Source organism: Arachis duranensis, chromosome 3 (assembly GCF_000817695.3).
Source record: "Arachis duranensis cultivar V14167 chromosome 3, aradu.V14167.gnm2.J7QH, whole genome shotgun sequence".
NCBI classification, from domain to species: Eukaryota; Viridiplantae; Streptophyta; class Magnoliopsida; order Fabales; family Fabaceae; genus Arachis; species Arachis duranensis.
Window position 1 is genome coordinate 109,458,258 of NC_029774.3, and position 11,746 is coordinate 109,470,003.

An 11,746-nucleotide genomic window follows, 5' to 3' on the forward strand; every position below is an offset into this window, starting at 1 on the left:
CACTTGTAGACAAGGATTCATGTTGTAGATAAGGATTCAGGTTCTTAGATTCGCCGCCCAATGAACATGTTCGGTTCCTTATGAATGATGATGTTAAAGGAAATTTATAATGGACTGATATGGATACGGAATATGACACGATACGAAACATTTCGATACATGAATTTTAAAATTTTATAAGATAAAGGGACACACATATATATAAAATATAAAATATTTTTTTAGATAAAACATAATGATATTTTGATATTTTATTGATAGTAAAATATAAGTTTATTTTTTACTTGATTTTAATGTCTTATTTTAATTATAGAGAGTATTTAAAATATTTTTTATTTTAATAAATAATATATACTATTTCTAAATTTATTTCAAGAATATATGTTGAGAATAAAGTTATACATACTGACACGTGATGATATTTATGTATGTCTAAGCCTATCTGATTTTTTTCTTCGTTTTTTATTAAATTCGACACATACTATCACGTGTATTTTATTTTTTTTAATTTAAACTTCTCATTTCTTAAAATTGTACATTTGTTTAACTTGGTTAATTAAAATTACTTATTTTAATATTTATTCAGCAACCTTAATTTCCAATACTTTTAAAATTAAAAAAAATAAAATTCAAAATTATTTGTTTTCCAAATTCTAAAATTTGAAATTTAAAAAAAAATTGAAATTTAAAATTATCTATGTTCATTGATTCTGAATATAGTCTCCTGAGGACGGCAATACGTAGCACTCACCTGAGACCAAGATTCTGAAAGCTGGTTCGAACCGGCCGGTCAAACCAATCGAACTATGAACCGATGGGAATTACGGTTCTATCATATGCTAAAATCGCAAAAATAGAAAACCGAAATTGAATTGCTAAACCGGCCAAGAACCAATAGGTTGGACCACACCGGACCCGACTGAATATTACCAAAAACGATGTCGTTTTGTGAGCTGATCTACTAATACCCTAACCATTACCAACCCAGCAACCATAACTGATAACTCACTCCAACGGCGCAACAGCAGCACACATTCCCTCCCTCCCATCAATCTCGAGCTCGTCGTTCCTCACTCACTCCCTCACTTCCGTTCAGTCACCGGACTGCTCTTGCCGCGTCGCAAGTTGGAGCTTCAAAGCTCACTCCCTCACTCTTGCTCATGCAGCTAACGATTCGGCAGTAGAAGCACAGTTGCCGGGCTTGCCTCCTGCCTCCGTTGCAAAGCTCTGTTCCACCGTCACCAGTGCCATCTATGTTCCATCGGTCAGTGCTGCTCCCCATATTGCTAAGGATCTGCTCTGTTCTATGCTTCTAGCTGTTGTTACTGGTTTCAGGATTTTCTATCATATTATCTATGTATTCTTAATTTACTTTGGTGAATTTGTTAATTATTATAGCATTGTTCTGATTTATATGATTTATATTAATTATAATTTATATTTCTGATTCTGATTATTCTTGAGATTTTGATTTTGTTCATTATAATTTATATTTTTAGATTGTTTGTGATTTGATTTCTGTGATTTCTTTAAAATTTTCTGATTCCTGGGACAGGCTTCAATTCAAGATGGTATGGTATTGTTTATGTGAATCAGTCTCATTAGGGTTTGGTTTATTGATTCTTTCACTCTGCTCCCAGGAAACAGTGGTGGATTGGATTATTGTTGATAAGATTTTATGACTTGTTTCTGTAGATGGTGTCGTGGACTTGTGGTCAATATGGTTGTTGGTGGGGAAGTGGTCGAAACGCAAAGCAGTTTTCCTTGCTGAAAAAGCTTGAACTAGAGAATCTGTATGTTGTTTCATTATCCTTTTTCTTTTCGATATGTACTAGAAATTTGTAATTCAAGGAAGGTAGCTTGCTTAGAATCTCCATTAGCCTAGGCACTAGTAGTGTTATTCTGTTTCAGTAAACTAGTAATGTCTCTTTTGTAACTACCTATTGAGTCTAAAATTCTTACTTTGCAGAAAATTGGAACCAAGATCAAAGAGCTTACTTTGCTGGAAAGCATCAAGAGCAATCCATCAGAAAGTAATCATATCTTTTATGATCTAAATTTAATGTTAGAATTCATAGATGAACCTTTTTTCTTTGAAGTAAATAAAAATAATAATATTTTCTCCACTATCAAGAATATATTCAAACTTTTCAGGTGAGACTGTTAACTAGAAATATAGTAGTGTTGATGCATATGTTTATAGTTTTTATCTTTTAGTTCATATGTTGTGATTGTGTTTATTTTTTTGTTATTTTGACTTCTAAGTTTGTATTTGAATGAGATCATAATATTATGGTTCAATGTGTTTATTTATATTTTATTTATTATTTTATTATAAAAAGGTTTTTTCGGTTGAATTACGGTTGAACCAGTAAACCAGTGAACCAGTAGCTAGAACAGTTCAATGACCGGTTCGGTTTTCAAAACCTTGCCTGAGACATTGAGTACGGTCTAGTGAAGATGGCGAAGCGTAGCACTCACTTAAGACCAGAAGTGTGGTTTCTCTTTCTCCATGAGGATGGAGAATACAACACGCTCATGGAGGGAAAGATTTGGATTCCCTATGAGGACGGCGAATACTGAACCCTCATAGAGGGAATGATTTTCAAACATAGGGATGGCGATGCGTAGCGCCTATTTCGGAGATGTGGTCGGGTTGTAGGTATCCAAACCGACACGCATAATAATATTTGTGCATTTGCATTTGGTTGTGCTTGCTTATTTTATTTTTGTGATTGTGCTGTTTGTCTTATTGTGGCTTGTTTGTGTGTTGAATTGGGTCTTTTACTTGTGCTATTAGGTTGCGAATGTATTGAGGTGATTAAGAACTGATGTTGTGTGAAAATTAATTATGTGGTTGAGAGAGAGTTAATATCATAGTTGTCGGAACCGAACTGATGATCGAACCGGTCAGATTACTGGGTCATTGGATCATTGGTTCAACCAGTGAGTCACTGTTTGAACCAGTTAACTTGATCCTATGGAAATAAAAAACAAAACATAGTCAAAAGTTTAAAATTAAAATTTAAAATACATATTTCACTAACATTTTAAAAATATTTAGCTATTCTAAAATAATATGGAACAAGAATAATAAGTATTTTGTTAATTTTACTCTATCATAAATATTTTTATTTTGTTTTTATATTAAAATAACTATTATTTTTGAATTTCAATAATTTATTAATTAGTTTATAATTATTGTTAAATAAAAATATAATTAATTTAAGAATGAGTGAGTTTATAACTAAAATAAAAATAAATTAAATAGAAGTAAATTGTTTGCTGAAAGATATCTATATATATTTTAATTTACACATATATTAATAACAACCAAGATAGCTTGGTGGTTGTGTTTATCATTTCTTTCTTTTGGAGGGGTCGAACCCCATCTCCTTCATTTTGAGGAAATTTTGAAACTCAAGCGATTCGGTCGGACTGGTCTTTATCGAGTTTGACCGATTTTTACCGATACATACCAATTCTTTACTTTATGCGGGCTAATTATCGAATCGGATCGGTATAGGGTCTAGTTTATCGGTTTTTTTATCGAATTGGTCGGTCCGATCCGATTTTAATAACTATGGTTAATATGACTAATTTTATAATTGAAATCATTTAAATTTTGTAATTTTCTACTAATAATACCTGATAAATAACGCTTAAACTTTAGGAGTATATTTGTTTAATTAAAATTACTTATTTTAATTACTTATTTTTTCACCAAAAAAAAATTACTTATTTTAAAATTTATTCTACAACGTTAATTATCAATACTTTTAAATTTAAAAAATTACAATTATTTTATTTTTCAAATTTTTAATAATTTAAAATTTTAAATTTATTTTACTACCTTTGTTTATTTCAAATTTATAATTTTGTACTAATAATACTATTAGATTTATATTTTAGTTCAAAAAATTGTAAACTAAGGTCTAAGATCAACTTTAAAAAACTTCGAAATCAACATCAGTTAAATAAAAGTTATGAGATCTTTAATTAACTAAACACAATCTAATTTATTGTATTTTTAAATTTATTTTACTACCTTTGTTTATTTCAAATTTTATAATTTTACACTAATAATACTATTAGATTTATATTTTAGTTTAAAAAATTACAAACTAAGATCAACTTTAAGAACCTCTAAACCAATATCAGTTGAAACTTGTTCGGTTGTCGGGTTCCGGACAGATCGGGTGAGCAGGAGAGGGAGTGAGGACGCCTTAGCTTTGGTCGTACTGGTTGCGGGTTTGCCGAGTAGCCGAGCACTTGTCTTGAAGAGAGGACGAAAAAAGGGGGGTGCCACCTGCAAAGACACTCCGACGCTTAAGTCAGCGATGTGCAGGCGGGTAGAATAATGAGGTGAAAGGATATGACGTACCTCGGGGGAAGAGCCAATCTTCCCCTTATATACATGTCAGTGGTGGGCCCCCTCATGGGGTCAGGCCCATATCCTCAAGGACGCTGTCCTATAGCTACGTGTGAGCCGTACGGGACGCGTGTCCGGGTTGCATGAAGGGCACGGAACCGGGTCGGGTGGAGCTCGGGCCGGATCGACCCGTCGGTTCCTTGGGCCAGGCCGTAACAGTGCCCCCACGCGCCAATGGTAGCTGTGGGAGCCATCAATGGCGTGTTGTGTCGCCTCTCATTCGGGATCGTCTGGTCGGCTGTTCGTGATGAGGATATGCCCCCAACGCGCGTGTCCTTTGGTTGTATAAGCAACCGTTTCGTCGCATCGTTCTTAGTGCCGAGCATTAAATGCTCATAATGGGGTGGAAAACCCTTGCTGAAAAGACCATTATGCCCCCAGACGTTTCGCGCTTCCTAGGGAGGTAGTTTTTAAACAGGCCAGTTTTGGCATTCTCTTCTTTCTTTTGTATCTTCCTTTTTCTGCCTTCTTCTTGCTCCCAAATCTCAACATTTCTTTGCAGTGCTGTTGTGCGCCTCTCCCTTCGCATCTTTCTTTATCAACTGCTCCGTCCTTCTTCCACTAATTCAGGTAACTTTCGAATTATTCTCCCTTTTATGCATTACTTTTGCATGTTTGTTGTTTGGTTTTTTGCTGTTGTTGCGTAGCCTTTTAATTGCGACTAGATGTGTTAGGGGGGAAAGTACCATTCCAGGGTAGGTTTTTTCTTGTTCTTTTCGTGATTTAGTCTCGTTTGGCCTTTAGTCGGGGAGTCGCGGGGGGTAGTGTCTGTATTCGGCCTGAGCAACCAATCTCTTAGACTGACTGGATGGTCCCCCCATGTAGGTATGGCTCGCACGATTTCCCGGGCTTCCGTTAACCCCGCAGCGTACGATCCCTATGCTTGGGTCGTTTCCGACGTGAAGCATTCGCCCAACCAAATGGGCGAGGAGGAGCTCACCGAGTTCCGACAAGCCGAGTACTTGTGTGGAGGGACTGACGAGGAAGCCAATTATGACGTTTTTGTCCCGGCTCCCCACGAGCGATTGTATGAAATCAACTTCCAACACCCCCGAGTCGCCGACTGGATTTGGTTCTACAAGTCCATGTTCACCCAAGTCGGAGTTCGTATTCCGTTCTCAGCCTTTCAAATGGCGCTTTTAAGTCGAATTTCCGTGGCGCCGTCGCAGTTGCATCCGAACAGTTGGGCCTCGATCCGCTGTTTCGAGATGGTTTGTGAGTACCTCGAACTGCCGGTGTCCGTAGATGTTTTCCTCTTCTTTTTCACCCTCACAAACCCTTCAAAGGAGGGGAAACACAAAAAGGGGTTCATGTCCTTCCGGTCTGCCCAGGGTCGAAGGATTTTCGGTTTGTTTGAAGATTCCTACCATGGGTTTAAGGACAAATATTTCAAGGTCCGCCCTGTCAAAGGTCGTCATCCCTTTTGGTTGTCATTGGAGGGGGTACGGCTCATCCCGACCTATTGGAGTTTCGGGGCAGGGTCCAATACTTTTATTAAGGTAACCCATAATGGCATGTCGGCGGTGGATAGGCAGATTGCCGAGGTGTTGATGGCGGTCTTTGGGAAGAATCAAGTAAATCCCCACCTCCTTATGGGTGACCGGGAGTCCGGTCGTAATTACATTTGTGAGGAACTTTTTCTTTACCCTTTATCTTTTTGCTTTTACTGATATTTTGTGGCGATTAACCGACCTTCTTTGCTTTCCTGCATGGAGATGTCTGCGTCGGTGACGGGTCTTCCCAACTTATTCCAAACTTTCCTCTGCGCCAGCGACGACGAAGGGGACAATGAAAAATCCGCCGCCGAGAAGTCTGCAATTCCTCCGGAGGATAAAACTACTTCCGAGCAGGAAGCCGTGGTTGACGGGACCGGGACCTCGACCCAAGCTGCCCAGATCGAGGGCGACAAAACGGTTCATGCTTCTCCCTTCCGCGAGGTGATAGGCACCGGGGGTTCGACGTCTACCCCTGATGTCGATGATGGTGTGGAAGAGGTCCCTAACCCTAAGAGGAAAAGGAAGATGTCCTCCAGTCCCGAGGGGGTCCTTACCGTCATGGAGAGGAATTTTGATGCTGGGAACTTTATAGATTCCCAGCTGATCCCTGGTACTGAGGAGTATTTCCACGAGTCTTCCCTTGCCGGGCAGGCGAGGTGGATGTATCGTACCCTTCTGCGGGGCGCCGTGATAGCCCGGAAGGCCGAGTTTGAGCTGTCCGGGATGGAGTCCCTCCGCAGAAGGTTGGAATCTAGTGGGAAGGCTAACAATGAACTGAAGAGTGAAGTCGAGACTCTCCGGGAGCAGTTGACCCAATTGAATGAAAAACTTGACGCCGCTGAGAAAAAGGCCACTGCTGCCGAGAAGAAAACCGCCACTGCTGAGAAGAAGTTAAAAGACTCGGACGCCACGGTTTCTCGCCTTGTCGAACGTGAGATGACTTTGGAGAGCCAGGTCGGCGCAGCGCAAAAACGGGTGGCCGAGATGGAGAAGGAGAAGCAGGCCGTGGAGGCCGAATTGGCAACGTGGAAGGCCAAGTACAAAGATGTCGTGAAGCAGGGGAAGGGTGCGATCTTGGCGACTGAGGAGGCTCTTAAGGCTCAGGTCAAAGTTATTGCTCCCGAGTTTGATACGTCGGCGATTGGTGTTCTCAAAGTCATTCAGGATGGCAAAGTTGTCGACGTCCCCAAGAAATGAATCTTCTGTTTTTGTTTAGCCGTTTTGTTTTGGCTTATGAACAATTTTAATCTTGGCCGCTTTGGCTTATGGATAATTTGATTTTAGCCGTTTTATTTTGGCTTGTGAACAATGACCTTTTTAGTCGTTTGCTCGAGTTGTCGTGATAAACTTTTTCTTATTCGTCTGGTCGTGTTATCGTTTCTATTAACCGTTTTTGGTTTATTGTCGTCATTTATATCAACGGCCCATGGCCTTTCGCGTAGTCGTTACGACGATGGTTGGCGGGTTCCCGGGGTGATCAGTCCCGGGGTCGCGCGTCGTCGTTGGTCGTGATGAGATGGTTTATCTGGAGAATTGAGTGACAAAACAGAAGAGAAAATTTGCACAAGTATATCTTATTCGGTAATCGTATAAAGGACTCGTAAGTCGCTATGAAAAGTTCAAAAGTCAAATTTGCAAATTAACTACTTAGCTAGGTTGGTCGGCTTGTCGGGCCATCTTCTAGGAGTAGAATCTTCTTAGGTTGTCCGCGTTCCATGTTCTCGGGACTTCCTTGCCGTCAAGCCTTTCTAACTTGAAGGCTCCTTTTCCCATCACTTTTTTGACTCTGTAAGGGCCTTCCCAATTCGCCGCTAGCTTTCCTTCTCCGGGGGTGGGTAGGCCGATATCATTTCGCCTCAGGACGAGGTCGTTTTGCTCGAATTCCCTCTTGAGCACTTTGGTGTTGTAGCGCAGAGCCATTCTTTGTTTTAGCGCCGTTTCTGTCAAATGGGCCATTTCCCTGGCTTCATCTATCAGGTCTTTTTCTACGGTTTCCTCCACTCCTTTCAAAAGCAACCGTGGGCTCGGCTCACCGATCTCTACGGGTATTACTGCATCCACCCCGTACGTTAGTCGGAAGGGAGTCTCCTTAGTGGAGGATTGTTCTGTTGTTCGGTAGGACCAGAGAACCGCTGCTAGCTCGTCGGCCCAAGCACCCTTTTTATTGTCCAACCTCTTTTTTAGCCCTGAAAGGATAACCTTGTTGGCGGACTCCACTTGTCCGTTCGTCTGAGGGTGTTCTACCGAAGAGAACCTTTGCCTTATACCCAGGCCGTGGAGGAATTCCGTGAATTTTTTGTCAGTAAACTGCGTGCCGTTGTCCGAGATGATGACTTCCGGTATCCCGAATCGCGTTATCACCTGCCTCCACATGAATTTCTTGCAATTGGACGAGGATATGCTAGCTAGTGGTTCGGCTTCTATCCATTTGGTGTAGTAGTCAATTGCGACTATGAGGTATTTGACTTGCCCGGGGCCGACTGGGAAGGGCCCTAAGAGGTCGACTCCCCATTGAGAGAATGGCCGGGAGGTCGTTAGCAAGCTTAACTTGGAGGCCGGCGCCCTGGCAAAGTTGGCGTTCTGTTGGCACTTTACGCATTTTTTGACAAACTCCTTGGAATCTGCCATCATCGACGGCCAATAGTATCCGGCTCGGATTAGTTTCCTCGCTAGGGCCTTGCCTCCAATGTGGTGCCCATAGCAGCCCTCATGGACTTCCCTGAGGACGTAGTCCGTCTGGTCGGGGTGTAGGCACTTCAGTAGGGGTTGGTTGAACCCTTTCCTGAACAGCTGTCCCTGGATGACGGCGTATTTGGCCGCTTCCCTTCTCAATTTCGCCGCATCCTTTTCATCAGTAGGGAGTTTGTCGTGTTCTAGGAAGTCGGTGATGGGGTCTAGCCATGAAGAACCTAGGCTTGTTATGTGCAGTGTGATTGCTGGTTCTCTTGTCATGCCCTGGATGAGAGACCGGTTCCCTTCTCCTAGCTTTGTGCTAGCTAACTTTGATAGGAGGTCTGCCCGTGTGTTCCTTTCTCTAGGTACGTGGTAGACCGTGACCTCTTCGAACTTTTGGCTCAAGCTTTTAACCTTTTCCAAGTATTTCTGTAGCAGAGGGTCTTTAGCTTGGTAGCTACCGTTTACTTGGGAGGTGACGACTTGGGAATCGCTGCATATTTCTAGTCTTCTTGCGCCGACTTCTGCCGCTAGGGTTAAGCCTCCTATAAGGGCTTCATATTCTGCCTGGTTGTTCGAGACGGGAAACTCGAATCTGACCGACTGTTCGTATACAACCCCAATCGGGCTTTCCAGGATGATCCCGGCACATCCGAAGGTCTGGTTGGAGGCTCCGTCCACATGGAGCTTCCACCGTGTACCCACTTCTTCGCTTGGATCTCCCGTTACTTCTACTAGAAAATCCGCCATCGCCTGCGCCTTGATGGCTTGCCGGGGTTCGTATCGTATGTCATACTGGGAGAGTTCGATGGACCAAGTCATCATTCTTCCCGCCAAATCGGGTTTTTGGAGTACTTGCCGGATCCCTTGGTCCGTTCTGACGACAACTTGATGACTCTGGAAGTACTGCTTTAACCTTCGTGAGGAAGTTAAGAGTGCTAAGGCTAGCTTTTCCAACTTGCTATACCTCAATTCTGCCCCTTGCAAGGCCCTGCTTATGAAATAGACTGGCTGTTGAGCTTTTCCGTCCTCCCGTACCAGAACTGCGGCCAGGGCTTCACTCGTTATGGCGAGATATAGGTATAGTGGTTCCCCGTTTTTTGGCTTCCCGAGAACGGGTGGTGCTGCCAAGATTTCTTTGAAGTGCTGAAAGGCTTCTTCACATGCGGGTGTCCACTCGAACGCCATCCCTTTCTTCATTCAGCCTCATACCGTGTTGACGGAAGGACGCGAATACACTCGCCAGGTCGCTCAAGAGATCGTCAGGTCGCTTTGTTTTTGCCAGGATGTCGTCCATGTAGACTTCAACTGTTTTCCCTATGAGGTCGTGGAATATCCTGTTCATCAGCCTTTGATATGTTGCCCCCGCATTTTTCAAGCCGAATGGCATTACCTTATAGCAGAAAGTTCCTCCTGGCGTTATGAATGCCGTCTTGTCTTCGTCAGGACGGTGCATCGGTATCTGATTGTAACCGGAGTAGGCGTCCATGAAACTTAGATACCGATATCCCGCCACGGCGTCGACGATCGACGAGTGCATCTATGTTAGGGAGGGGGAAGCAATCTTTGGGGCATGCTTTGTTAAGGTCGGAATAGTCCACGCACATTCTCCATCTGCCATTGTGTAACCAGTACCACATTCGAGAGCCATGTCGAGTAGTCCACTTCCCGTATGAAGCCTGCTTCTAGGAGGCTGGCCGTCTGCCTGGCCACCTCCTCTGCTCTTTCCTGGGACATCTTCCTCCTTCTTTGGGCTACTGGACGGGTGTTCGGCTTGACGGCCAGGTGATGTGACATTGGCTAGATGATGTGAGATGATTTTTGGATCTATGCCCGGCATGTCGGCTGGAGTCCAGGCGAACAAGTCCCTGTTGGCTCTTATCATTTCGATCAAAGGCTCCTTCAGCTCATGTGGGAGGTTCTTGTTAACGAATGTGAACTTTTTCACTTCGTCACCGATTCTAAACTTCTCCAGGTCCCCTTCTGGTTCTGGCCTCGGCTTGTCTTCCACTCTGGCATCAAGGTCAGCTAGGAACACGCCGGATGCTTCCTTGGACTTCTTTCGAAGGGAGAGGCTGGCGTTGTCGCAAGCGACCGCCGTCTCGAGGTCTCCCCTTATGGTCCCTATGGATCCGTCATCGGCAACGAACTTCATGACTAGCAGCTTGGTGTTGATTATGGCTTCGAAATCGTTGATTGTTTTTCTTCCCAAAATGATGTTGTAGGCTGTGGAATCTTGGAGGATTACGAACTCGGCCATCGTCGATCTTCGGCCTTGGGCTTGCCCCACCGAGATTGGTAGGGATATCACTCCGTCTGGTTTGATGAAGTGGTCGCCCAACCCGATAACCCCGTGCTGGTGAGTCGTCAGGTCGGCATCCTTTAACCCTAGTGCGTCGAACACATTGCGGAACATGATGTTTGAATCAGCTCCTGTGTCGACGAGGATCCGTTTGACGAGGCCGGTTCCCACTCTGGCCGTGATGACCATGGGGGGTTTTCCGGGGCGTCGTTGAACCATTGGTCTTCCGGGTCGAAAGAAATAGAGGGAGGTTTCTTAGAGTTTTGCACCGGCGGGGATGAGATCGTCAGAACCTTAGCGTCTTTCTTGTGTGCCGACCGGGATTTTGGCGCGGCGTTTTTTGCCGTTACCACGTTTATCACAGTGAGGCCGTGGTCTCTGTCTTCGGGTTCTTGTCGCCGCTTGGCCGAACGGGCTTTGCCTTCCTCGTCTTGATCGTGATAACGTCTTCTCGGCTCCCTGATGAGGTGGGAGAACGCTGCTAGCTTTCCTTCCCTTATCGCTTGTTCTAGTGCATCCTTCAGGTTAAAACAGTCCTGCGTTTGATGGCCATAACCCTTGTGATAATCACAATAAAGGTTCTTGTTTCCTCCCGTACGGTCCTTAAGTGGTCGGGGCTTCGGAAGAATTCCCTTCTCAGCTATTTGCTGATAGACTTCCACGATGGGGAGAGTGAGTGGAGTGTAATTAGTAAATTTCCCGACCCGAGGGAACGGTCTAGGTGCCTTGTTTGATGCCTCCTCCCTGGTTTTTTCTTTTGCTCTCTCTCTGTCACCTGGCTGCCGAGCTTGGCTGTAACCGGACTGCCGCTTATTGGCAGCCACGACTCGGCTGACTTCCTCG

General features: G+C 43.7%; 2 protein-coding genes and 1 long non-coding RNA gene across 3 annotated transcripts; 2 read left to right on the forward strand and 1 right to left on the reverse strand.

The window, feature by feature from the left end:
• The first annotated feature begins 991 nt into the window (after positions 1 to 991).
• Positions 992 to 2,301, forward strand: LOC107480128 (uncharacterized). The gene is made up of 2 exons (XR_001590398.3): positions 992 to 1,793; positions 1,970 to 2,301. It is a non-coding gene; the product is annotated as an uncharacterized LOC107480128 (long non-coding RNA).
• A 3,840-nt stretch (positions 2,302 to 6,141) lies between these two features.
• LOC107480071 (intracellular protein transport protein USO1-like) lies at positions 6,142 to 7,125 on the forward strand. Its single transcript, XM_016100191.1, has one exon. It carries the CDS (start codon positions 6,142 to 6,144, stop codon positions 7,123 to 7,125), a length of 984 nt encoding a protein of 327 aa, XP_015955677.1.
• Positions 7,126 to 7,608: 483 nt separating this feature from the next.
• LOC107480072 (uncharacterized) lies at positions 7,609 to 10,141 on the reverse strand. The gene is made up of 3 exons (XM_016100192.1): positions 9,814 to 10,141; positions 8,524 to 9,725; positions 7,609 to 8,289 (listed from the first exon to the last, which is right to left on the reverse strand). The coding sequence occupies exons 1-3, from the start codon at positions 10,139 to 10,141 to the stop codon at positions 7,609 to 7,611; spliced, it is 2,211 nt and encodes a 736-aa protein (XP_015955678.1).
• Between the last annotated feature and the right edge of the window lie 1,605 nt (positions 10,142 to 11,746).

What these genes read in the sequence shown, in the direction of transcription:
- LOC107480071 (XM_016100191.1), top strand. Translation starts at nt 6,142, where the DNA reads ATGGAGATGTCTGCGTCGGTGACGGGTCTTCCCAACTTATTCCAAACT.
- LOC107480072 (XM_016100192.1), bottom strand. Translation starts at nt 10,141, where the DNA reads ATGCACTCGTCGATCGTCGACGCCGTGGCGGGATATCGGTATCTAAGT. An exon ending in CGCGTCCTTCCGTCAACACG is followed by an intron (nt 9,726 to 9,813) that starts GTATGAGGCTGA and finishes AAATCTTGGCAG; the next exon opens with CACCACCCGTTCTCGGGAAG. An exon ending in AGGAGTTTGTCAAAAAATGC is followed by an intron (nt 8,290 to 8,523) that starts GTAAAGTGCCAA and finishes ATGTGGAGGCAG; the next exon opens with GTGATAACGCGATTCGGGAT.